This window comes from Vidua chalybeata, chromosome 3 (genome assembly GCF_026979565.1).
Source record: "Vidua chalybeata isolate OUT-0048 chromosome 3, bVidCha1 merged haplotype, whole genome shotgun sequence".
Taxonomy (NCBI): domain Eukaryota; kingdom Metazoa; phylum Chordata; class Aves; order Passeriformes; family Viduidae; genus Vidua; species Vidua chalybeata.
Window position 1 is genome coordinate 106425318 of NC_071532.1, and position 26235 is coordinate 106451552.

At 44.9% G+C, this 26235-nt stretch overlaps 3 protein-coding genes across 11 annotated transcripts in view; 1 reads left to right on the top strand and 2 right to left on the bottom strand.

Moving 5' to 3' along the window:
- Positions 1-1793: 1793 nt before the first annotated feature.
- On the bottom strand, positions 1794-6131 carry SF3B6 (splicing factor 3b subunit 6). The gene is made up of 4 exons (XM_053939351.1): positions 5902-6131; positions 5543-5661; positions 3516-3654; positions 1794-3009 (listed from the first exon to the last, which is right to left on the bottom strand). The coding sequence occupies exons 1-4, from the start codon at positions 5929-5931 to the stop codon at positions 2920-2922; spliced, it is 378 nt and encodes a 125-aa protein (XP_053795326.1). The 5' UTR covers positions 5932-6131; the 3' UTR covers positions 1794-2919.
- Positions 6132-6289: 158 nt separating this feature from the next.
- On the bottom strand, positions 6290-20906 carry TP53I3 (tumor protein p53 inducible protein 3). 4 transcript variants are annotated; one of them, XM_053939336.1, is made up of 8 exons: positions 20768-20906; positions 11988-12110; positions 10980-11174; positions 10711-10853; positions 9786-10053; positions 8354-8566; positions 7426-7622; positions 6290-6626 (listed from the first exon to the last, which is right to left on the bottom strand). In XM_053939336.1, the coding sequence occupies exons 4-8, from the start codon at positions 10846-10848 to the stop codon at positions 6420-6422; spliced, it is 1023 nt and encodes a 340-aa protein (XP_053795311.1). In that variant the 5' UTR covers positions 10849-10853; positions 10980-11174; positions 11988-12110; positions 20768-20906; the 3' UTR covers positions 6290-6419. The 4 variants fall into 4 exon arrangements, with proteins under 4 accessions (XP_053795311.1, XP_053795313.1, XP_053795309.1 ...); XM_053939338.1 differs by lacking the exons at positions 11988-12110; positions 20768-20906 and adding an exon at positions 12196-12242; XM_053939334.1 differs by lacking the exon at positions 20768-20906 and having other exon boundaries at positions 11988-12222.
- A 73-nt stretch (positions 20907-20979) lies between these two features.
- Positions 20980-26235, top strand: part of FAM228B (family with sequence similarity 228 member B) — a 34672-nt gene continuing 29416 nt past the window's right edge. The window contains exons 1-2 of one of the 6 annotated variants that reach the window (XM_053939350.1): positions 20980-21251; positions 24611-24715. In XM_053939350.1, the coding sequence (XP_053795325.1) occupies positions 24623-24715 (93 nt within the window). In that variant the 5' untranslated portion in view covers positions 20980-21251; positions 24611-24622. Of the gene's footprint in view, positions 21304-24610; positions 24716-26235 lie in introns of all 6 variants that reach the window. The other 5 variants (XM_053939348.1, XR_008430212.1, XM_053939349.1 and 2 more) reach the window with 5 other exon arrangements.

Below are 26235 nucleotides of genomic sequence, written 5' to 3' on the forward strand. Positions count from 1 at the left end.
TTATTACCCCTATATAACAGATTGGAAAAAATCTACTGTCATTGCCTGTGTAATCAGATATACTCTTGTTACTAATTTCTAAACAGATTCAATGGGGAAAAAATGACCTTCAAGTCTTAATTTCATGCCCTACTTCCTGAAAAATTAAACGGGAAGTGAGCACACGCAAAACCAGCACAGATGCAGAGTGTGAGCCTGGTAACATCTGCTTTATTTGCTGCCCCTCTGCCATTCATGAGCGGAACTCATTTCCCTGTTCTTTGATATTACATTTCAAACAAAATCTTGAGTAGATCTCATCAAAACAGTCCTCCGGGCATTCCATTTCCATTCTCCCTGTCTTGCAGGTACAAATTATTATTTCATTTTACATGTTCAGGGACACTGAAAGCCCTGATCAGGCACTGGAAGAAAAACTATGAAATGGAATATTTAATGAAAGGCAGCAGCTGAGCTCTCAGAGAAATCAAAAGCCGCTGATCTTGAGGATTCATTGAAGGAATTTTTATTAATCTTATTACCCTAAAGAATTGCTTTTTATATATGTTTTTCAAACAGCATCAAATCCTCATCAAAACAGACACTGCAGTGTAAGCACCATGCTCTCTGCTGTTGACAGAATCAATGTGGTATTTGCATATGATTTAAAACAAGGCTGGCAACACGCAGCACCATTATTGGCACTCTGGTATTTATTATCAGTGTTCATTATTTATTAGAACCATAAATCCAGCATGGCAACAAGCACCTCCAGTTCCCGTTTCAGCAAGGAGCTTTCTCAATGCCCAACAGCTGGTGTAAATTATTTCAGTTATCCAAGTGTTTGGTACATGGATGTGTATGTATATACATGGCACATATAAATATATATATTTATATATATGAAAGATCCGTATTTGGGGGCAGAGCAGTTTGTAACCCTTAAAAAGCTATGGATGCTTACATAGAAGCAAATCCCCCTGCAGAATTTAATTCATTTAAAGATTTTTAATGCAACCCGGGTCTCGCCTGAGAGCTCTTGGTTTGTGTTAATCTGATGGGCAGGACCTGGAAGCCAGGCTGGCCATGGAGGGACCGCTCCCCTAACCCAGCTTCTGGGCTCCAAGTCTCCCAGTGCCTGCTCCTGACCTCAGCTGGTGTTACTGCAGCCTGCAAGGCTTCTTGCTGCAAAAACAGCATCAGTTTCAAGGGACAGATGCAGATTTGGGGGAATTGTGCACTAAGCATGGTTCTGGCTCACATCCCCAGTGCCTGTGTGCAAGGGAAGGCAGGGCAGACCTGCTCCAGTGGGATGCTCCAGGGTCAGGCACAGGATAGGACTTCAAGCACTCACTCAAAGCTGAAATCACACCTCAGCCATGGTGGCTGCTTTCCCTGAGCTGCCTTGGAGCTCACTCTTCACGAGCCATTACTGAACTTTTCTTTGTACCATCTGATTTATTAATTTGTAATAGTTTATTTGAGGAATGAAGAAAATAGGACCATTTAGTGTAAAATGACGAGCGTTTAGTTTCTCATTGGTTTCAGATAGTAAATGTGAGTATTGCTGTGAGCTCCTTCCAGCTGCCAAACGAGGTGTCCAGCACAGGGCAGCTGCCAGGGATCTCCTCCAGGTGAGATGTGGGCACTGTTCCCACAGCTGGGCACCCTCCTGTCACACACACGGATATCCCTGTACCCACAGGGACGGATGTGCTGCAGCTCCTGCCTACATCAAACACTGGGGTGATGAACAACACCCATCTAACAGGTTACAGGCAGGAGGAGCACAGCTTGAAGCCTTGAAGCCAGCCTTGATGAAAAAAAGCAAAATATGCAGACATTTATTTTTTCACCAAATGGACACAGCATTGTTCCTGAAGTGACAAATTCCAACAAAAAAGTAATTTCAGAAAATGGAAGCATTCCTCTATGACAGTACAATGCACTGAAAAACAAAACTGAATGACAAATTCCAGGCAAAGTGTGTTGTTATCTGCCCTGGTTTTGCACTGGCTGGAAGTTGTCTGGTCAGGGAGTGGACCACCACATCCATGCAAATAAATCCTCCCAAGGTACGATGCTATCCACATTCACACAACTTCCAGCTGGTTCAGAACACAGGCAGAGGTTATTTTTATCACTTCCAAAAGATACTGGCTATGCACACCCTGGATCACACTCATTTTTATACAAAGGACATGAGTACTGAAAAAAAAGCCAAAAAAATGTAAATTTGTTTTTCCTCCACCACATGCTACACCTAAAACTGTATGTTCGGAAAATGTGCTACAGTTCAATGCTGCCAAGTAGAAAACAATCACACTACAGGTATCAAAATGAAAACCTTCCTCTACTGTCTCATTTTGGTCATGTGTTCTTCAATTCATACCAACTCCTCAGTCCAAACCTGGGACACAAAACAAAGCCCCCATACACTTTTTTTTTTGTTTTGTATTTTTGGTTTTTTTTGTAGTGTGAGAGCTGGGTTGTTTCACTGCAGCTTATCAGAGCTGGTACCATCACTGGGAACAAGGTACTTGGACTGGAGTCCCCTTATCAGCTGGATCCTTTTGAAAGCAGTTCATCTTCTACAGTTTGTGAAAGAAACTTTGTTACAAACACGGGCTTGGGCTTGCTTTGTTCAGTCAAACACGGAACCCGCTCAGTCCCTTCTTGAAAGCTCCTGCTAGAAACAGGTCACTGCAGCCTTTACCAGAGAAGCCAGCACAGAAAAGCCATGTCACCTTGAGGGATTTAATCTTAAAGCAAATTTCCCTGTGTTCTACATTTATTTAATCCTAATCTGAAGATATAAAAACTCATATTGCAGCTTATCAGATTTATAAGAGAAAAAAATTACACTTTGTTAAGAATTCCTATGTTTAGGCCAAGAACTCGACGACAGGGCTTGAAAACAGTTTTCCAAAATGGATCAGTTTATTTTGGTGGGTCTGTGTTAATTCCATATTTTTCCTTGAGAAGCTTAAGCTGTTCTTCTTTCTTCTTTGTGTCCATCTTTTGGAATGCCTGTAATTAGGAAAATAAAAGATGTAAGAAGACAAAAGAAATCTCTCATGTCATGACAAGTTATTTCCCAGTATCTGCAACAAGCATCACTGTGAACTCCACCACCATCACCCACAGACCATTGTTTCATTCTTGTCCTTGGAGAATGTCACAGGGCCATGGATGCCGTTGGTGACAGGGAGGACATAGAGAACTGGAGACCTTTTACCCATAAACAAGATCTCACCTCCTGCTGCAGCTGTGCAATTGTAGGGCCGCTGCATCCTCTTCTCCAGAGTACACTCCCCACAAACATGTTTTTCCCACCCTTTGTCCAAAGTTACTTTTTTTGCACACAAATCACCAAGTAAATATGAAACTCTGACTATGTATCCCATTCACTCCCTCTAACAGTTTGGATTTTATTTCTTAAAATGCCCAAGCAACGGTCTCTACAAACTGATGCTGGGGTTGTTTCTTTGTGACAGCTCTGCTCAGAGGTGACTCCCCCAGCCCAGTGCTCGTACCCTGTTGGCGTTGTAGTACAGAACCACGAGGTATCTGTTGCACACGTTGAACCCCGACAGGTGGTCACAGGCGTTCTTGGCATCGAAGATGTCCTCATAGACCACGTAGGCTGTTCCTCTGGTCTCAGGGGTATTCCCACTGCACAGCAAGGGCAGAATCAAGGCCAAATAAAATGAACAAGAAATAGTTTATTTATTTAACACTGACTGAGATTAGATGAGCAACATCACTAAAAAACAATTTGTTATTTTTTCTAGGTATTAAACTACATCCCTGTTTTCCACACCAAACAGTTCAGAGCCAGACACAACAGGAAAATCTGCTCTATTTTGCTCCATAAGGGAAATGCACCTCTCAAGAACAATTAGGTTGTTGAAGCTTTTGTCAGGGCTACCATTGTTGTGTCTCGAAATAATTTAAATCTTTATTAAAGCATTTAGCTTTTATTTAATATTGCAAGACTTGGCTGTCAGTTAGTGGCTGTCTGTATCAGATGTGTCCCTAGGATGCAACAGAGCTCCTGGCATATCACAAAGTCGATTTAAGAGGCAGAACAGCCCCGCTGGTGCAAGCCCACTGCTGAGGCACAGCCATCACCCACAGGAGCACCAATTCCATGTCCTTTGCCTGAGGAATGGGACACACATCTGGGCACGTAACAGCAATGAGCCCAGAGGGGCTGCAGAGATCCCAGAAGTCTTGGCTAACAGACAGTGATAGAGGCTTCACAGTCAGAACAACTTCCTTAAGGTGCTTCTGAGAACTCCTGGGGACACAAGGTATCACACATATCCACACTGGGATCTGTGCAAAAGGAGGAGGAGAACGGGATAAACACTGCACAAAGCACAAAAGCCTTTACAAAGGGGCTTACACGTTATGCCCTGGCACTGACAATGCTGGGATTTCTGTGGGAAATGACATGAATTAGTAGTACTGAACAAACTGCTGAAAGCACACACCAGTGCATCACCCCAGCAGAAAGCCCCTGATATGTCCTAATTCTGTGTCCCACTGTCATGCTGTTCCAGCCCATGTGTTTTCAGAAAACTTAAGTACTGGCTCCCCTTTATGCTCATTAGCAAAGAATTCCACCTATTTAGCCAGGCATTGCTTACACTGCCCCTTGTTCCCTCAGCCACTTCTCCAGTCACATCCACTGCCCTTCCTTGCTTGAGAAGGGTCTGTCAGGTGTCACATCCCAGCATGGCACCAGCAGCACGTGTCCCCTTGGTGTCCTTTGCTTACTGAGGGCAACTCTGTAAAACTCACTTTACACAACAATCAATCAAACAAGTTACCCAGGGAAGCTGTGGATGCTCCATCCCTAGAAGTGTTCATGGCCAGGTTGGATGGAGCCCAGAGCACCTGGTCAGCTGGAAGGTGTCCCTGCCCACTGCAGGGGGTTGGAATGAAATGGTCTTTAAGGTCCCTTCCAACACAAACCCTCCTATGATGGCCAAAGCTCAGGTCCTCAGCATTTGAACTAACCAGGAGAAGAACATCAGAATTGCCGCAGACTTGTACAATCTCCACACATTTTAGAACCAAAGGCACAGTCACACCTCCACTACCCAGACACGGTATGGCCTGAGGACATCCTGTCTCTGCCACTCAGGGCTTGCTGCTGGCATTTGTTTCTAGTGAACAGATCCAGCAACAGCAACATCCCTGTTTTCCCACTGGTTAGCAGATACTCATGAAACAGGAAAACTGTTTGTGCTCAGCTTCTGCCTTTCTTATTTTCACCCCAAGTCAAGGTAAAACTTCAATTGTATTTGAAATTTACTTAAGCAAACAAGTCTCTCATATTGTATCAACTTCCTCAAGTTAATTTCAAATTTAAGTTCATTCTCTGCACCTCCCAGTACAATAATTTTCTAACAAATTAGCGTGTTAAGAGCATCATCACACTCCCCCTCTGGCACTCGGGGCTCCAAGGCATTGAATCTTTCCACCTGTGAAACCCAGCTGCCACTGGAGCACGTGAAGCCCTCCACTGTCCAAAGAAACTGGAAATACTCACACTCTGATCTGCCGGATGGGCCCGTACTTCCCAAAAATGTCGTACATCTCCTCGGCCGTGATTTTGTACGGCAGGTTCCTGATGTACAGGATCCGGTTGACCTCCGGAGGGAGCCGTATCTGATGGGGGAAGAAGAGGCGGTGTGTTAGTCCCACGGCACGTACTGCAAACCTTAAACCCAGCAGCCTACGCGCAAAACCATGGAATCACAGAAACACGGAATGGCCGGGGCTGGAAGAAGCCTTGAACATCACCCAGTTCCACCGCCCTGCCGCGCTCCCGTCAGAGCAGCGGCGTGCCGGCAGCGGGACGAAGGCGGAGCCCAGCCCGGCAGGGATGGGACAGGGCAGCGCACTCACGTTGGCTCGTTTGGCTGCTTGCATCGCCATGCCGGCGGGCGGTAAGGGGGGGCCGCGGCCTGGGACAGAAACACGGGCGGGAAAGGAGCCCGGAGCGGGGACAGCGGTAAGAACCGGGCCCGGAGCGGGGACAGCGGCGGGGACCGGGAGCGATGGGCGGGACACCCGGATCTATCCCAGCAGGCACCGCGCGCTCCCTTCACGGAACCGGACCTATCCCGGCGTGCACCGCGGGGGAAGCGGCAGCGCGCGAGCCGGGCCAGCCCCGCACGTGACCCTTGGCCCCGCCCCCTATTTAAGTGCCGTTCCCCGCCCCGGCCCCGCCCCCCGCGCCTCAGGCCCGGCCCGGCCCGGCCCCGCCCCACACGTTCGAGCTTGAGTGCCGGAATTGCGATGTGAACCTCTTTAATAAACGCTTCCTCCTTATCCTTTCCCCATCCTCGCCACGCACATGAATCGGTCCCGGTGTGGAGCAGTGTGGCCGCAGTGCAGCTCCCGCAGTGACTGTCCCAGAGCAGCTACTGCGGCGGCCCTTTCTTGACGCAAACGGGAATTTCGATGACGATTTTGCCGATGTTCTTGTTTTCCTCCATAGCCCTGTGTGCCTCAGCGATGGCGTGCAGCGGGTAAACGCTGTCCACGACGGGCTGCAGACGCGGGGAAGCCCCTCCGGAAAAATGGGGCAGCACCTCCTCTGTGAAGGCTCTCACCAGCCGCTCCTTGTACTGGGGAAAAAACACGTGCAAAATTATTTCCAGTCTCTTCACTCACCGAGGTGTCTCACAGCACGGCGTATAAAATGTACACCGCCCTCAAGGAGACACCTTCTGACATTCTCACAGTGAAACGGAGATAAAAACACCTGACAGGTCTAAATTATAAACAAGAAGAAAGCTTTTAGATTTATTATGTCATAATTGAACAAAATTCCCCAAAGCAAGTGGTGTGAGCTCTGTGCAGAACCATTTAAATCAAACTGATAAAGGTCTTGTAAATATTCTGTCTTAAAGCACACACAGAATCCACCTTAGGGCTCTGCACTGCGGGTCTTTTACTGTCACATCTGAGAATATTCCACATGAAATGAGTTTTCTTTGGTAACTGGGCATCCACATGGTCTTGGTTTCTACTTTGAAGTGACCTAATAGAGATTTTTATTTTTCCCTCCTCAGACTTGATCAAGTTGCTCATTCACTGGAGTTTTATTTCTTCTAGGGCCAAATATCTAAATGATAGTATCCATGAAGCACATGAAGAAGTCCTGGGTGTCATTCCTCTCATTCAAGGAGGAATTTGATAAAAATAGAAAAAAAAAAAAAAAAAACCAACCAACCAACCAAACAAACAAACCCAAAAAAACCCATTACAACCTAATTTTGTGACATTTTCCTAAGTATGTAGTAACAGTTCAAGGTGGGGCTTTTTTGACAAGAATGTGTCTAACACTGGTTTTAAAAGAAAGCTCTCAAAACTATCATAAATGTTAAGATCAAACTGCATACACTGCTGATAGCCACTACTTGCCTCCTTGGCTCGGGACCGTAACAGGCTCGTGTGGATGCTGGCTCTTTTGGAAATCAGCCTTGCCAGCAAATCCCCATGGACATCACCTCCACTGAGCAGTCCATAAATAATCCACCGGCCATCAGTACTCAGACAGTTGAGATTCTTCTCCCAGTATGAGGCCCCAACACAATCTAAAATGATATCTACTCCAGAACCTCAAGTAGAAACAGAAGAGATTTCAGCAATGACGTCAAGCTGCATTAAGGGTATGATAATTTCAAGCAAGACTAAAACCTTGTTATTTATAGGTACAGAATTGACCCTACAATTCTTATTTAAATCTTTCTACTGAAATTAGGAACTGGCACAGTGATTGGTAAAGAATTACAGAACCAGGCACAGAAGAATAATCATCAGTTAGCCATAAGCAAACTCAGGAATAAGCCACCCAAAATGCTTAGAAAAACGACATTTTTCTAACAGTTTAAGAATTAAGTGGCACTGGCACAGGTTTCCCAGAGAAGCTGTAGGTTCCCCACCCCTGGAAATGTTCTAGGCAGGTTGGATGGGGCTCAGGGCAAGCTGGGGTTTCCCTGCCTGTGGCAGAGGGTTGGAACAGGATGATCTTTAAAGTCCTTTCCAACCCAGGCCATGCCGTGTTCTGTAATGATTCAAACACCAAAATGCAAGGAATTGGTCCCACAGTTCCTTGGGGAGGCAGCAATAACAGGGTGCAATATTTATGCCCCAAATTAACACAGCCAGAGAGACCTCATGCAGAAAACAGCACAGTTAAACTAAGGAAAGGCCCATTCTGGGCAGAGCAGGATGTCAGGTTGTGCCTCCAGGGTCACTACAGTCTGCTCCCTCACTAGGTGACAGCTGAAACTGAGTGTGTTTCCACATGTTGGGAGGTTCATTCGCACTTTCACAGAGAGGTTTTTACCTTGGGTGAACTCCAAGACCTTTTCACTGAAGTCTTCATTCTTGTAGTTGAACCCTGCAGCTGCTCCAGCTTTTGCTGTTGCTTCCAGTTTCTCCTGAGTTCCTGCTGTCACAATGGGAATAGCCTTTGCCAGTCTCACCAGCTGAATGGCTGCCATGCCAACCCCGCTGGCTCCAGCATGGATCAACACTCTCTCACCCTCTTGTACTTTACCTGGAGGAGGGCAGAAGGAAAGTGGTCACCCTTTGGGCATCACCTTTGAATTAAAATATGAAGTCTGGAAGATAGCGAAGAGGTGGTTGAAAGAGATGCCCTTGATTGGACTTTGGACAATTGGACAACTTCACAGCCTTCATAAAAGAGAGAAATCCAGAAGGAGCAGAGGTTGCAGTGTGCTGACAGGATGTCATTTTACCAGCTTCAGTGGAAGACTTTGTCTTGGCTATGTGCAGTTCTGGGCATCAAGATGTTTAAGTGAGGGCAGTCACGGTCCTTTTATACCATCAGTAGAAAACACACTTGGAGGATGTTCATACTGAGAAGTCATGCACTCAGCAATGGAGAAATAGCAGAAATTCTGGGTAACCATTAAAGACCAGTCCTGCCAATCATTTTACCAGCTATTGGTTGCATTCATTTGTGTTTCACCACTTGCTTCTGCAAGTGAGGCACCAAGTAGGCTTCCACTGATCCCCAGGAAACAGCACTGCTTGAAGCAAATCTGCAAGGAAGTTATGTTTGGAACTTTTGTTCCTTATTGGATCTCTTAGATGCTGCTGCTGAAGAGTGTAGAAGAAGGATATTTCTCACTGGAGGAAAACCTTGGGAAGTGCTATTGTTTGTTACCTTGGCAGTGTATTTTTAAAATTAAGCTCAGAGTGGATTTTATCTACAAATAATATCTCTTTTAAACAAAAGTAGAAGACGTTGCTTACTGCAGATTCACAAGCAACTAGTGATAAAGTTCTTGGTATGGTCATGCATGCAGTGAAGCCAGATCCTTAGAAGTAAGATGTGTTTGGAGGTGTCTGGAAAAGGTGGGAATAATTTCAGGGTTTAGGCTTAATGGAAGTGTTCCTGTCCATGGCAAGGGAGTGGAACTAGATCACCTAGTTCCTTTTCAACCCAAACCATTCAGTGATTCAAACTGAGAAATACAGACAAAAAGAAACTGACCATCTTTCTATATCCTTCCTTGTAAATACACTTCCTTGTAAATACATAATGAGCAGGGTAGGTTGGCACTGGGGAGAGGTCAAGATTCAAGGATTTGTGTCTGGCATACTGGATTCCGACCCACAAGAACAAAGTGACAGAGAAAAGGTTCTTTGAAGGCAAACAACATTCAAATAGAGACAACAAGGAGAGGATTTTGTAACAGAAAGGAAGATGAGCTGTTTTAGTGGGGTAAATGGGCAAATGCACCTCTCACCTACAAAATGGAGCAGCTGAAATGCTGTTAGCCAGGCTTCAGGAATGGCTGCAGCCTGAATAAAAGTCATATCTTTGGGAATTGGCATCAGGAGGCCTTCGGGCACTGTCACGTATTGTGCCTGGCCTCCCCCGGGGAGCAGAGCCATCACTGCATCGCCGATCTGCCACCGGCCCGAGCAGCCGGGACCCAGCCCAGCCACGCTCCCAGCTGCTTCCAGGCCTAAAATGTCACTTGCTCCTTTGGGGGGAGGGTACTTCCCTCTCCTCTAAAATTAAAAAAAAAAAAAAAAAAAAAGAGAAGGCAAAACCATCAATGACTTGCAATATTTCATTCACGTCTCCAGCCTAAATTCCTATTTGTTTAATCCTGATTTTGCCCTGTGCATGTGTTGCAGTAATTTGAAGATCTTCTAGCCTCTGGAAACACTTTTGCTTCCTAAGTGTTATTCTTCCTAAGTCAGAATAAATTGAAATATTTGTGAGTTCCCTCTCTCCAGGCTAATCCCTGCTCTGGAGATACTATAGTCTCCATTTGCAGAGCATGGCTTGCAGCTCAAAGAAATAATTTGAATGTGAATTTGAATAAATTTTCTCCCACTGGAACTGTGCCATTGCAACATTTCCTTTTCCTCTCAAATGTCCAGAAAAGGGTCTAAGATCTAAAAAGACTGGAGCTTTGGTTTTACATGTTTTGTTGAAAGGCAGTTGCCTTTCCATACCAGCCCAGCACTGCACTAACTCAAATAAAAACATTTATCTGCTAAATCAACAGATATCTCTTCTTTCAGCCCTATGAACTCTTCCATTCAAATGCTCACCAGTTTCAAACTCTTTTAGCTCATCAGATCTGTCAAGACTTCACAGAGGGGCTTGAAAAATCTGTGTTGTTGTTAGGTGCATAAATCTGCTTAACATACACGTACCTGGAGTAAATCGGCCCTATTCAGAGCACTGGCAGAGACCTTCATAAGAACTTCTTCTTCTCCTGGATTTGGTTTCATCACTTCTTTCATATAGAGATTTTCTGGGCCTCCTGGGCAATCAAAATAGGCTGCAAACATTTTCTCTAAAAAAGAAACCAAACAAAACCAAACTGAAAAAACATTGCACGAATGCAGGTATGTGCAGTGGAGAAAATCTCAGTAATGAAAGATAACAAATGGCTTTAAAAATTCATATTTATTTCCCTTGCCTCAGGAGGTGATTGCTGTGTGCCTGATTTGCTGTGGTACAGGCTCTCACTGCTGCAGGAGTCTTCCAGCTACCTCCTCAGATACTGCTCCTGGGATCCTTTTGGCACCAGCAGATGCTGAGATGGGCTGAGCTGTCAAGCCTTCTCCTGCCTGATAAAATCAAATGAGGAACAGTCCTTTCTGCTCCCTTGGTCCTGGGTGGAAGAAGATGAGAAGGAGAGGCAATCACAACAGATACAGCTGTGTTACTTCCTGAGAGCTGGTACTGCACTGAGTGCAGCACAGGATGGGCTGCAGCCAGAGCCTCTCCAAGTAACCCGCACTGTGTGACAGACCACCCTATCTGTCCTCTGTAAAAATGACTGACTTTTGCACAGGAAAAGCTAAGTGCATACCTAACTATTTGTGGCAAGACTGCAAATGCAGAGTGATAAACAGCTTGAAACCCCAGGGATGTCAATCCCCACAGGGTGGTGCTCTATGGCTATTTTATGGTGAATAAGCATTTCCAATTATTTGTATAAAATGCAATTTAAAGGCTTTTGTTTCTGAGGCTGGCTGTCTAGTCATTGTTATTAACAATTTAATCCAGTCCCACAAAATTTGTCTGCATCAGCAAAAGAATTAAATGGGAAGCCCACCTGATGCCATGCAGTAACAATTGTTTCTGCAGTCTCAACTGGGTCCAAATTTAGTCAGTTAAAAATAAGATGTAAAATGAAGCTTTTTCCCCTCTTTCATCAGAGTTCATTAACCTGCTTTTTTATAAAATATTGTCTTTGTTGCTAGAAGCAGGCCAACAAAAGTGTTTTAAAAAACCCCCAAAACCAAAACAAAACCAAAAAACCAAGAGGATCTGAATATTTACATTACTCTCAAATGCGCAGAAAACTGCAGAAACTGAGATACAAGCGTCCAACCATTTCAAGTTGTCGGATCTGTCAGCAGTGGCTGAAAACAACAATTTTAAGAAGCTGTGTGGCTCCTGAGCCCACTCCCGAGCTCACCTTTTTCCTGTAAAGAAGGACGGACAGTCTGTGCCCCGGAACAAACCCAGCCTATCCTCGGGAACAGAGTCCGATCCCAGCTCCTCCTCTCCCAGCTCTTCTCCCTTCCACTCGGCTACTCCCCTGCAGGCCAAGGGGGAGAACAGGGCGAGGTTGTTCTACTTTGGAGCAACAGATATGAGGAGTTAGAAATATTAGCACAGCTCACCATTATTTCTGCAAACGACCTGGATTATTCCCTGGCTTGGCACAGGGAAATCAGTTTTCCCACTTGGCCTTGCGGCAGAGATTGGCCACTGCCCCAACACACAGGGAAGCTTGGCCTAGTGCCCATGGCTGTGCCAGTGTGTGTGATGGGGTGTGCTCCAGCTGTGCAAATGCTGTCATTTCAGAATTCTCAGTGTCTCAGACTCGATTTACTCCACTGGCTCTGAGGGTGTAGAACTGTGCCAGCCCTGATGCCATGAACCCGTGGGGGAGGCTGCCCTGGGCTCCGCTCCTGGGGAGCAGTGGCGTTCAGAGCTCGCTGGTTCACATCCTTAAACCCCGTGTGTTTCTACCAGATGGTTTGGAATTAGAATCAGTACTGTTCTAAAAGGCTGGTGATATCTCCTTGAGCTTTGCAGAAGGATCAGATTATGCCTATCTCTGTGTCTTAAACAATAGCTCTTGAGTGTTTGAGCTGTCAGGAAATCAAACTGACACTTCAGACTGTTTAAAAATGGTAACTCATATGTGCGGGATTTTTCTGTGGATTTTTTTTCCTGTAATAATGAGATTTTTGGATTCAGGCTTTTAAACTCTTCTTTGAAATGGAACAAATTTAGAATCAAGTATAGGTAAAAATTCTTTTGTTCTCACGTGACTTGAAGAGCTAATAATTGATGTGTTTCTGAAGATGAAAAGATCATGAAGCCTTGTCTATAGTACACACAGCCTGATTCAGTGCTGGTACTGACATTGTCCCTCCTCCACTGTCCCTGGAGAACTTTGCAATCCACTGCAGTTTAAAATAACTTTCAATTACAGTAATTGACAATGCAAGTTCACATGATAAAAATATGTTTTATTATTCAAGGATGTACAGGACAGTCTGAAAATGTGTTAATGTAGCAATTTCCTTTGTCTCTTGGGTCTGTGGCCCCTGCATAGCTGTAATGCCATTAGAGAACTTTGTGTAGTGAGATTAGTAACTATGTTATCTGGAAGCAGGCTAAAATACAGCGCTAGAAAGATAAAGCAGAGCATCTTAAACCAAATATTGAAGACATCACTTTCAATTCAGTTAAGAAACTTAGAGGGCAGTCCTTTTATGAGCAGCAAGCCCACAATTGTTTTTGAAAAACAGAAGGGAGGTCAGCAGCTGGAATGTGGTAAAGCAGCAGTTTTTTTAAAGTTTTGAACTTCTATACTTTATTTCCTAATGAGCACTCTTGAGGTTGATGAAGTCAAAGTTTTCTGTTGATTCAGTAATCTTTCTCTCTAAAGTAGTCTGCCATAATAACACAAGGACATAAAAGTGATATACAGTCATATACACAATTGCTGCAACAGAGATGCTTTTTTTCAAGTACAAATCCCCCTTGCACTGTACTCTACTCAAATGACGACAGTACTGTTTCTATCTCAAAATTAAAAATACCTATATTTGTGAGGTATTTTCTGCTCTCAAGAATAAACACTAAGCAGCACTTTAAATAATTTTCAGAAATATCTTATAACATGCAAAGAAAAGTTGTTTTTTTTTTTTTTCCCACAAATAAATCATCCAGGACAGCAAGAGTAAACTCCAAAGAAGTACTGCAAATCTGGCCCTGGAAAAACCTAGCATTAGTCTTTGCTAGGAACAGTGGCCAGTTTTGAACAATGTGACTATTTGCAAGAACAAATAATGAGTGGATATTGTTACAGGATTTTGAAAGTGTTGGCATTTTTTGCAACCTTTCAGCTTTACACTTTCTGCCTTCCTCCTGTAGCAGGAAAAAAAAAAAAAAAAGCTCACATCAAATATGATATAGGGGAAGGCCTTGCTGTTAGATTTAATAAATCTCATTCTCTAAGGCTCAGCACTGGGACCAGCCCTGTTTAATGTCTTTATTGATGGTTTGAATGAGGGGACCAAGTCCACCCTCAGTAGGTTCCCAAACAGCACCAATTTGGGCTTGAGTGTTGATCTGCTGGAGAGTGGGAATGCTGTGCAGAGGGATCTAGACAGGCTGGAGGGCCAAGGTCAGTTGTTTGAAGTTCAACAAAGCCAAGTGCTGGGTCCTGCACCTGGGCCACAATAAGCCCTGCAGTGCCACAGGATGGGGCCAGAGTGGGTGGAAAGTGGAGAAGTACCTGGGGATGCTGTTGTCAGCGGCTGAACATGACCGAGGTGTGCTGAAGAAGGTGGGCAAGAAGGCCAAAGGCACCTGGGCTGTACCAGCCATGGTGTGGCCAGCAGGACCAGGGCAGTGACTTCCCCTGTGCTGGGCACTGCTGAGGTCACCTCCAGGGCTGTGCTCAGTTCTGGGCCCCTCAGTTCAGGAAGGACATTGAGGCGCTGGAGCGTGTCCAGGGAAGGGAACGGAGCTGGGGAAGGGTCTGGAGCACAGGTCTGAGGAGGAGCAGCTGAGGGAGCTGGGGGGGCTCAGCCTGGAGAAAAGGAGGCTCAGGGAGGAACTTTCTCTCTCTGTACAGCTGACAGGAGGGTGAAGCCAGGTGGGGGTTGGGCTCTTCTCTCAAGTTACAAGTGATAGAACAAGATGAGATGACCTCAAGTTGCATAAGTGAAGGTTCAGATTGGATTTTAGGAACAATTTCTTCACCAAAAGGGTTGTGAAACACTGGAACAGACTGCTCAGGGTCAGCATCCCTGGAGATACTTAACAGATGTGTAAATGTGGCACTGACGGACATGGCTTAGTGGTGGGCTTGGCAGTGCTGGGTTAATGGCTGGACTCCATGATCTTTAGGTCTTTTCCAGCCTAAATGATTCTGTGGTTCTGTGATTCTGGGCACAGACAGAGCTGTCATTGGATAGAAGAATGGGCTTGTTTCATGTGCTGCATCAGTGTAACTCAGCAACTACAGCTTGTTTCACTGTCATTGTTTCTCCAGAATTAGGCAGAAAATACTTCTATATCAACTCCTGGTATTGAATCTAGATCTATGGTCCTAACAGGCATCCTGGTTCAGCCACAGCTTTGGGGTTATAGCATGGGCACAGCACAATCCATTCCAGCAGGTCTCAGGGCCAGAGAATGGACCTACATCCATCTGCTTTACTGTCAGGATCACTGAGCACAAAGTGGTTAAAAAGGACTCCTTCAAAATGCCACTTAAATGGAATCTTTGTTCCAAAAAAATCAAAGATGTGAAATTAGCAATCACCTTGCAAGTCGGCTGAGCTGTACCCCAGCACTGGGCTCTGAGGCTGAGAGAACAACTGGATTTAGTAGAGCGCTGTGCTCCCTACCATTATTTCTGCTTTGTGCTCTGATTTCACAGAGTTTCCACCTCTGCTGTCACTTCCCAGGAAGCTCTTGATCTTTCACATTAAAGCCAAAGTTGTGCAAGGCTGTCACTCAGCAAAGCCTGAAGTTGGTTCATTTTCATTCTGTTCTGTAAAAAGATAGATGTATAAATGTTCATTCCCCCTCCCCTTCATATTGGAAAACATACTTTCCTCCATGTGAAATGCAGGAGTTTCAGCAGAAGAAATGTAAGGCCTCAGATAAGCAAAATAACAGCAGCAGCAACAACAACAACAAAGGCACAAGAATTAACCAGCAGGAAAATGGTCCTCTTTCCCAGAAAGGCCATAGAAGTCCAGTTACAATTTTATAGTGTAAAGTATTTCTGAATTTCATCTTGCTGAGGAAACAGTCCACAGTGAAAACACTAAGAAATGAGATAAAACTTGATACAACCATTAGATCAGAGCAGAAGGAGGGAGCTGAGGGTTTTTTCCTGGGCTGGGCTTTACCCAAACCAAAAATTATTTTCTTTTTAAATAAATAATCAGTTCCAGCACAGTGTGGGAAAATGACTGGGGGGAAATTAAAGAAAACTGAGAAGTACCTTGAGGCTAAAGTTATAGTCACATTATCACTAAAACTATGGGGAAAACAGAAACTCTCCAACATCTTTTCAGTGTTGGAGAATCGAGGCATTACTTTTTTCTGGCCAGGATGTTATTTTGGCCAGGATGTGTGGTAGAAATTATTTCATTCACACATGTGTGGGTTGTACAGTGAAAATCATCCATCACACATTGTTCTTTACTAGACTTTTCACATATTTATACATACAAACCCCAAATAAATTAATGTTCATTGGTCTTAAATTACACAATTCTTAGTGTTTGATATTGTATTGGTTATTGATTCTTTCACGTTTGTTATTAATTAGGAGGTCATTCTTTGGTTCTCTTATCAATCTTATCCCAGACCACGTGTCTCCAACCTCCCTAGGAGGTGATATTCTTTAATGCTCATTTATCTCCTCTGTATCTTCTGGCTACTCCCAGTCTAGATTTTAAGCTCATCTGGCTTTACTTTGTGAACAGTGTCTTTTGAACAGAAACTTCCAATTCCCCTCTAGACAAAGGTGAACAAAACAAACCCCTGACTAAAGTTATATTAAAGAAAAAAAAAAAAAAAAAGTTGCATAATTTGCAACAAACTAAGGGAGCTAGAAGAAGACATCTTGCTGCTATCTAATTACTCTCCTCAGCTGTAACACTGAGCACATCTCCATCCCAAGGTTAGCTGAGATGAAATGCTGTAACATATTTCCATCCCAAAGTTACCCCCACCAATGTACAACCACCCCTTGCTGTATGACTGGAATCACTCAAGCTCCACCTAAACGTAAAGAATGGGGAGAAGATGGGGAAGTCTCCATTGTAACTTCTGGGGTCAGTCATGGAATTGAACCCGTTGTCTTCTCTGCAGGCACATCTGTTGGGTAAGAACCATGTTCTCCATTTACTGACTGATTATCTCGAGACAGCTTTTGTTAGGGATTATCTGTGTGTTGCTTTGAATATGTTTTTGCAGTCTACTATCACTGTCAATCCTCAAACCTCAACCTGTCACAATTTTCTGTTATATTTATAGACTGTGTTATTCCATAAACTGTTACTGTGAGTCCTTTGAGGGCTCTGGCACAGGTAGCATACTTGACAAATCTGATAACACACTGACTAGGAGCAGGGGGAATCCAGGAGGGGCCTCTCTTTCTAAATTGAAATGGGGACTTAGACTCTGAAGGTTAATCGACCCACCCTCCAGCACACTGGTCTGTGCAGCGGGATCCCTGTTCTGGGGCACTGGCAGGTGGGTCAGGCACAAGGCTATCATCTTTCCTGGGGTGCTGACAGACCGATCAAATATAAAAGGCTCGAGGAAACCCTCCTCCCACCTTTACATGACAGAAAATTGGCAGTGTCAGTAGGATTGCCATGGATAGGCTGCTGTGAAAACACAAATGTGCCCCTTCCCAGGCTGGGAAGGAGCAGGCTCAAAAGTTTTGGAAAGATGAAGAGAAAGTCATGGAATAAATTGAACAATATAAGGATGAGAAAAATCTAAAGTGGTAAGAGGTAAAGATATTGTTTGTGCAGTTTTAGGAGCATGATTTTCTCATGCACTGGAAGAATCTAAGGACACCCTTGTTTCCAAACCAATTTTGCATCTAGAATATACTGTGTTGAAATCAGAAAATGAGGTATTAAAGTCATCCTTAGCGTTTGAGAGGGAGACAGGAGGAAAATTGGGAATCCAAGTTGATCAACTAGTGATTCAGAATAACCATCTTAAAACCGAGGTTGGCCACCTTAAAACCATCGTTGGCCACCTTAAACTCTGTTTCTGCAGCTGAACACGGAGAGAAACAGGTGCTGGAAAAACAGGCTCCTGTTTCGGATAGATGGCTCCAGAAGCTGGCACATTGTATAGACCTTGAGACTTGTGATGGGGACATTGGGTGTGCTGGTAATGATGTTGAAATTGTGGAGACCTCTGATCCTGACTCTAACCTGGTCTCTTTGAGACCATTAGGTCAGACCAAGACTGGTACTGACAATGAAATTGCACTCCCACACACAGAAACCTCTGGTCGCCAGAGGAATTAGTACAACTGCAGGAAAAATAGTCCAGGTGAGAGGAAGAACCTGAAGCTGAGTGTGTGTGGTGAGTGTTCCTCACAGAGGCAACAGGATTTTGTTGAATGAAGAGGAAGCTCGAGGCTGTTGCAGACCAGGAGTATCCCTCAGTATCCCACCAGGAGATCACGATTACTCCTGAACTGCACGGGCTGCACTCTGGGCAGGCGGTGCCGAGCCTCAGGACTGAGGAGACCCGCTGGTAATTCTGACTGTGGGCAGCTCTGACTCAGCAGCCTCAGTGCAGAAGGCAGCCTGCATACAGGCCGTGTATGACAGAGACCCCAGAAGGAAATCTCCCATGCAGGCTCCCATGGACCCAGCCCAGTTAACTCCTCTCATCTGAAGCCTCTCAGATACTCTTTAAGATTTTTGCTGCCACGGTCCAAGACCACTTGCAAGCTGCTCGTGCTCTGGATAACACAAACACCAGTCATGGTCGAGCTCCAGGCCAGCAAAGCCCTGTAACCTCCTCGTAGGAGTTTGTGCAAAGACTGGTGAGTTACAGGGACTGTGCATGACGAGCCCACCAGCTTAACATTCCACGGTCCAGATTTAATGAAAGGTCTAATGAGAGGCCCAAATTCCATAAAGAACAGGGTGACCTGTGGCACCAGGCCTGAGAGTTGGGAGTACCTAAGTGCTGGCTACTTGGTGCCTCCAGGGATGACATCCATAAGTTGGTTCAGTCTTTAACTACAGTGAGGAAAAATAGCAGGAATGAGGAAAAACAAACTTAGGAAAAATTTTTGCATCAGAAAGAGCATGTGCCTTCCACATCAAGACAGGATTTGACACAATCCATGGCAAACCCACCACATTCCTGGGGAGGGCAATGAGCCACCCTGCCCAGTGGGTATTAGCAGTAAGTGGCTCACAAGTAAATGCCTCAAACCTTCAAATAATATTCCTCAAAGTTGGTCCTCAAAAAGTTATGGTTTAATTTTTAATTTCTGCAGGGGCTCAAGTGTTAGTGATTACAAAGAAAACAGCAAATATTTTTTCGAATCATACCCAGTTGCCATAAAACTAAATTTACATCTATTGATGGAATAATAAAGGAATGTTCCACAGCAAAAGCCTCCATCTGGCCTCTGGGGAAAATATGGTTAACTAAGGCTGAAGTGCTTGTGGAGGCTGTCCAAACAAACCTTTTAGCATTTGATTTATTTTGTGGATGGACCTGGAAACTCTTGGATGGAACTTTTGCTTTTTGTCTTGATATATTAAAGTTTGTATTATTATGAGGCAGTTAGCCTATTGACCACCCCTACAAACATCAGATAATCCATGCAAATACAAATGCATGAAACACTCTTGAACTTCATTTGGATATTGGGAAGCTTGAGTGACTACAGTCATGGGGTTGATTAGGTGGGAAAATGGGGGAAAATTAGAGACATCTGGGGGAAAATGTTGAGGCTAAAGTTATAGTCACATTCCAACAGAAGCTGTAACATTAGGAAATTTTAGGGTAAAATGCAGTTGCTATTTCCAGGAGGGAATGTGATTGGCAAGCACAGAATTCATTCCATGGTAGTCCCCCATGCAACACCCCTGCAGCCTGAAGCAGATGCTAAGGAGGGATGAAATGGAAGGTGGAGCAGGATGGAGACCCCGAGGCCAGGCTCTGTTGTGATCCCTGCAGGAATGGGAACTCGGTGGTACCTCATAGCTGACAAACCACACAGCAGCTGCCAAGCACAGGATGGAGGAGCTGTGGGGAAATCACTCTCCTCAGATGAACCCCACTCTTTGTGCTCTCATTGTAATGATGTGACACACCTCCATCCCAAAGTTACCCACCTCCAAAGTGTGACCAACCCTTCCTGAGCACATCCTGAGCTCTCTATTTTATTAACTATATCTTTGAGAGCAAAGTGAGGGAATTTTGCACCAATTGTGAACAAAAGTATGTTTCACTAGAGTCGCTCAAGCTTCACCTGAGTGTAAAGAAATAGTCTAACAGTGAGTTAAGAGGGGGACAAGTTAGGAAAGGCTCCACATAACTTCTGGGATTGATTGACGGGCTGATCCTGGCCTTTCCTCCATGGGCACACCTGTTGGGGAGGATCCCTACTCTGTACACACTGATTATCACAAACTTTCACTGATGATCAGAGCCTGTGTATCCCTTCAAACTTGTTCTTGCAGTCAGTGCACTGTCAGTGACAGTCTCTGCCCCGACTCCGTGACAGTCTTCTGTGAACAGTGTATTTGTTAATAAAGTGTTAATAAAGCCTGAGTCCTTCAAGGGTGCTGGCAGACTATGGCAGTGGGTAAAAATGACAAAATTAATACCATGGAGACTTAAGAGTATGGGGGATCTAGGATCTTTCCAGACTGATATAAGGGATTTGACTCTGACACACTGCTGTCACAAGTCCCTGGCCAGGTTAATGAATGCACGCTGGGCACAGCGGGCTGGGCAGGGGAATCCCATTCCAGGGCAATGGCAGGCGGCTGACCACAAGGGTCTTGTCTTGCCTGGGGCGCTGACAAATCAATACTAATAATACATTTAAAAAATAAAGTGTAAAGGGCTCGAGGAAACACCCCGTCTATATGGCACACAGTTATTTTGATTTCTGTGTGTCAGTACAGCACTGCTGGGGAAAAAAGTCCTCACATTTCTCTTATCTGATGGCATCTCTGGCTGATTGCAGTTTCAAATTTGGTGCCATGGTCAGCACTGCAGGAGGATGTGTGAAATCTTGTAATACGATTTAATGAACTTCGGATAATAAACGAGGGAGCCCAACTGCGCCGGCTCGGCTCGGCTCGGCCTCATTCGGCTCTACTCGGCTCGGGAGAGCCGTCCTCGCTCCTGATTGGCTCGCTCACCGCGCGCTCCCCTCTCTGATTGGTGGGAAGCCTTGCCGGCGGGAGGCGTACATTGGAGTTGCCATGGCAGTGTGGGACGCTGCACGGCCGGAGCGGAGGGATCCGGGGGCGGAGGGATTCCGCCGCGCTTCCGCCCCGTCTGTCTTTGGGAGCAGATCAGGGCTGCTGCAGCGTTGTCCCCACAGGTTTCTGTGCCCTTTCCCCGCGGGAAGCCGGGTCCCTGTCCCCACGGGCGGCACCTCCTCATCCCGAGAGGCTGTGGGTGATGGGTGAGGGACTATTTTTTTTTCGTTCACGGAGAGGCGGTGCGATTGGTGTGAGGTGCGACTAAGGCGCGGGGCGCCGCCATTTTCCCTTAGCGGGGCGGGGCCGTGCGGGGCGGCTTTGGCTTCTATTGTAGCCCGGTGCCGCTGCCCTTGGCAGTTCCTGGGGCTGTGTTCACCGCCCCAGAGAGGGACCCCGGCACAGGGGTGGTAGGTCTGGATCTTTGCAGGCCGCCTCCTCTTTCCTGGTGCCTGCGGGATCCGCCTCACGATCGGGCAGGGTGAGGGGCAAGCCGGGTCTCAGCCTTTCCCTTTCGCGGCCTTTATCTTTTCGCTGCCTCTGAAGTGCAGGGCCAGGCCAGGACCCTCCGGGCATGCACGCGTTACCTGTTAGCTCAGCATACACAGTGTAAAAGGTTCTGTTGGCAGAGCTGTCCTGCTCGCACTAGAGACTGGTTCTCTTACCGTTCTCTGCCCCTGCACCTGAGGCAATGCGAGGGGACCAAGCCACCAGTAAAGGCAGCCGGCTGTGCTTGTGCAGGCTGACATCCGTGCAGTGACACGTGAGCCTACAGGGCTGAACGGGATTTTGAGAGGACTGAGGCGTATGTGAGGGTGCTTGTATTTGTCATAGAGTTATTAAAATGTGTTTTCTCAAAACTGCTGCAAAGTCTTGTGTTTGGGCACAGAGGGTGTGAATTTTAGCGGATGGGTGTTTGGGGAAGAACCTTGTTTTACTGAGGAAATAAGAGAAACCTGTCTTAAAAACTTACTGATACAGAGCTACACTGCTGACAGCACTGAAGGATGCATGTTTATCTAGCAAGGATTTTTAGGTTATTCTCAGGTTTAGTCATCACAGAATGGTTTGGATTGGAAAGGACCTTAAAGATCATCTACTTCCAGCTCCCTGCCATGGGCAGGGACACCTTCCACTAAACCAGGTTGCTCCAAGCTCCATTCAGCCTGGCCTTGGACACTTCCAGGGATTTGGCACAGTGAAAAAAATGTCTTGATATAGAACAGTCAACCTGCTCATGGGATTTGGCATCTTCAGACTGCAACTGCTAGATTGACTAAATGCTTGTTTCATCCACTCAGATTCTGGAAATCCTTTACTCTATTTCTGTCTAAGCCTGTGATTAAATCTGTAGTTTCAAGACCTGCAAAACAGCTGCTGTCTCATATCAGTGAGCCCTGCCTTTGTGGAGAGGAGGGTTGGCATCTCCCACCCGGAGTCCAAAAAAAAAGCAGAAAAAGAAAGGATTAAGATTCAGTAGAAGCTTGAGTTATGAAGATTGGTGGGGAGTGGAGGAAATCTGCAGCTAGAGTCATTACCACTTGTGAATTCCTGAAGGCAGATTGCTGCAGAGGAACATTCTCTTTATTTGCTCTGTTTTATCTCCCCTGGGGTCCCAATTCACTGAGGAGGTCAAGCACCTCCTCTGCTTTGTGCTCAGTCTCTCTTTGTGAGGTGGATGGACTGCTTGGAGTTGAAAGAAATCTGTAAATGGTGGCATGACACAGGAGCCTGTGGCACCTGTGCATGTAGGGAGGATATATTGCTCATAGGAAGATGTTGGATTTTTCTAATGGCAAATCTATATAGCATGTCAGGTATCCAAATCTTTTCAGCCCATGCTGTTTGCCTGTTAATTTTGTATCAAAAATTGGTTCTGTGAGATTTGCTTTTCTTCAAGCTGGCACTGAGACTGATGCCATTTGAGTTTTACCTTTTCTTTCTTTTCTATGTTCTCTGTGTTCTTCACACATATATTTATAACTCTGCCACCTATTGCATTAGTAACTAGTTTTTGCAGTACTTTTCCATGGCCTTTCCCTAAGCAGAAAGATAAAACAAATTCCAAGGTATTTGGAGGTACAAGACCCCTTATCCTATCTGGGTTCTTCCTGGGAGCCAAGGCTGAAAACAACTCTTTGGGATATATTCTCATGGACAAAGTACAGCTAGTGCTGAAGGGGGGGCTCCAGAGAAGGGGCTTGACCTGGGGGGGAATTGCATCACCACTTGTCCTCCTAATTGGTGTTTTTTATCAATTATGCTAATTTCCTAAAACCTATAAAAATGTACTCACCCCTGGGAGGGGGTGGGCTTGTGTGGACATCTGTCCATAACTGCCTCTGAAGGCCTTCAAATAAAGATCCCCTTTTATCTTACCTCCTTACTACAATTATCTTGAGTTTCATTTCCAGGTTGGAAAAAAGGCAACAGGACCAGGTGACTTCCTGAAGTCCCTTCCAACATATGCTTTCCTGTGATTTCTGACTCTTTCAGTCAGAAAAGACAGGAAAACATTGCTGTGAGGATGCAGGAATATCCCAGCAGATGTTTTTGTCAGTGTACAAGAGCAGGGAATATAAAATGAAACAAAGATGTAAATTACAGACTTTACCTTGAATTGATGGTAAGAAATTTGAATCTGTACTCCAGAGAGGTAAGCTGGGAGTCAGATACTGTCACTAAAGTGCTGGATTGGACAGAATAAACTCTTAAGTGTTGTCTTCTACCAAAAAGAGTTGCCTTCTATCTTCTATGAATACCTGAGAGTCTTCACTGGATTCTTATAACTGGATGTTGCAAAAAATAATTGAATATCAGATTTTTTTTTTTAAATAACTGAAAGATCTGTCTGAAGACTTGGGGTCAGTATCTCCGCAGAAATAAGCTTTTATTTTTTTCTATTCTTTACCTAAGTAATGTTGTGAATCCATTGTTTCCTGGAAGCAATGTGTCTCTACTGAATCTGAAATAAATGTGGGTTTAAATGGAGGTTCCTGTAAAGGGCATTTTGTGGTTCCACTGTCTCTGTTATAAATCAATCCAGATATACTGATGCACATACAAGAGACAAGATGGAAATTTTCTGACTGGAGCTGAGTTAGCACTTCAGCATAAGCTTCATCTGGTAGAACTCACTTTAAAAACCAATAAAATGTAGCCATAGTGGGATGTGGCAGTTACTTGAAAGGGATTTTATCTGATTGAAAAAGGCACAAAGGAAAGAAGTAATAGTCTGGAGGCGAAATTTGATAACTCAGAAATGTTTCCAAAGCTGACAGGCATTTTCAAATAGTTTGTCAATCACTGTTCTTTGAAACAAAATATACCATCCATGGTGTGTGGAGATGAGGCCAGATGGTTCCACCAGAGGCAGTATCTGACTGTAAACCTGATACTTCATCTGTGTTTTACTTACTGTGACAGGAAAATGCTGCAGGTATCAGCAGTTAGAAGTCCTTTAGAGATCTGTTTCACTGGTCAGTGGGAATTGTAAGAAAATTTAGATTTTGCTGTTAATACAATAGTTTTTTATGGGTTTTGATGGTTTTAATGTTTTTCCCAGACTAATCCAGCCATGGGTAGTGTGAATAGCTCAGAAGGTCCCTGGCTACAGAGATTTGCAAATGGGAAACCTGTGAGAAAACCCAAGCAGCAGGAGCCTTGGAGGGTGAGTAACCCCCAGCATTCCTTCAGCTGTAGGTTCTACTGTGAACAACACAGAGCAATATCTGTAATTGGGAGCCCAGGTGTGTAACTGGGTCCTGTGTTGGAACTGGCCACCCAATCCCACTGAAATCCTGACAGTGTTTTCTGATCTGTCTGTGCTCCCAGACTTCCATCCCTGGCATGTGCCTGAACTCATCTGTGAGCCCTGAGCAGGAGCTTTGTGCTTAGTCTGTCCCTCCACAGCACACTCAGAAATGGATGTTGCAGTTGTATTACTTCTTACCATTCCATCCCAGTTTGTGCCTTGATTGTGGAACCTGGATTAGAACCTGATCTTTGTAATGCAGTTTGCCCTTTAATACAAACCTTTTCCTTTCTTTACATTTATCCAGAGGTTCTCCTCAGCACCAGCAGAGTGGCACAGCCAATAATTTTGATTGCAGCAGACATTTTGTGAAGGAAAATATTGGCTAGCACAGAAGGAAGGGCTTCTGTTCTGTGAAGGTGCGAGTGGAGGAATTAAATAGAAGTTATGAAGGGAATAATGAAAAATTGTTATTTTCAAAGTTCAGTAAAATCTGAGAGATGTTTGTCATGGAGAAAAGGAACAAAGAATTCTAAATATAGCAACAGATTGAATGGGTTTTATTGAGCTCTTGCATTTTTTTGATCTAGCTTTATTAAATTACTTGCAGTTTAGTGTGTGGAAAAGTTTCCCATAAAACCTGAAACAAGCTTGTGACTAGTTAGAATCACAGGTTTATGGAATAGCCCAGGCTGGAAGGGACCTTGGAAGATCATCTGGCCCAGCCTTTCATGGGAAAGAGACACCAGATGAGGTATCCAGCTCCCTCTCCAATTGCACCTTGAAAACCTTCAGTGATGGGGACTCCACCACATCTCTGGGGAGGTTGTTCAGTGAATGATTGATCTCACTGTAAAAATTTATTTCTTACATTGAGATGAAACCTCTGCCAATGCAACTTGTACCTCTTATCCCTTGTCTTCTTGCTGTGGCTTCTGGTGAAGTGAGAGCCTCCATCCTCTTTGTAGCTGCCCTGTAAGTAGTACTGTGATGAGGCTGCCCCTGAGCCTGCCCTTTTCCAGGGAGATGGGACTTCAGTCCTTCAGTCAAAGGACACCCATCTCCTTTGGTTTTAAGGATTTTTCACATATGTATCATCCTGAAGGAAAACTCTTCTCCTGTTCACCATTGATGGTTCTTAGCTGGAATGATGGCCATGTCTTTGTGCTGCTGTTACAGTACTAACTTTAGAAAGGACCTGTGACTATGTGAAGTAAATTCATCAGGCATAGTACAACATACCAGTCATTTCAAATAGTAGGATGTAAGTGTCTCAAAACATGCCAGAAATTTAGGTTTCCTCTTTCTCATTTGTTTTGGTGGATTTTTTTAATACTTATTGTGTCTTCCTTGCTTGCTCTGATGTCCTGTTCCTTTCAATGTAATTAACCTTTAGGAGTGTGGAGCTGGTCAGCAGGGCCAAGGCAGACATGGCT

What these genes read in the sequence shown, in the direction of transcription:
- TP53I3 (XM_053939336.1), bottom strand. Translation starts at nt 10,848, where the DNA reads ATGTTTGCAGCCTATTTTGATTGCCCAGGAGGCCCAGAAAATCTCTAT. An exon ending in TCAGCTGCTCCATTTTGTAG is followed by an intron (nt 8,567 to 9,785) that starts GTGAGAGGTGCA and finishes GCCCTCCTCCAG; the next exon opens with GTAAAGTACAAGAGGGTGAG. An exon ending in TACGGTCCCGAGCCAAGGAG is followed by an intron (nt 6,627 to 7,425) that starts GCAAGTAGTGGC and finishes TTTTTTCCCCAG; the next exon opens with TACAAGGAGCGGCTGGTGAG.
- SF3B6 (XM_053939351.1), bottom strand. Translation starts at nt 5,931, where the DNA reads ATGGCGATGCAAGCAGCCAAACGAGCCAAC. An exon ending in AAGCAGCCAAACGAGCCAAC is followed by an intron (nt 5,662 to 5,901) that starts GTGAGTGCGCTG and finishes TTCCCCCATCAG; the next exon opens with ATACGGCTCCCTCCGGAGGT. An exon ending in TGTACTACAACGCCAACAGG is followed by an intron (nt 3,010 to 3,515) that starts GTACGAGCACTG and finishes TCCTAATTACAG; the next exon opens with GCATTCCAAAAGATGGACAC.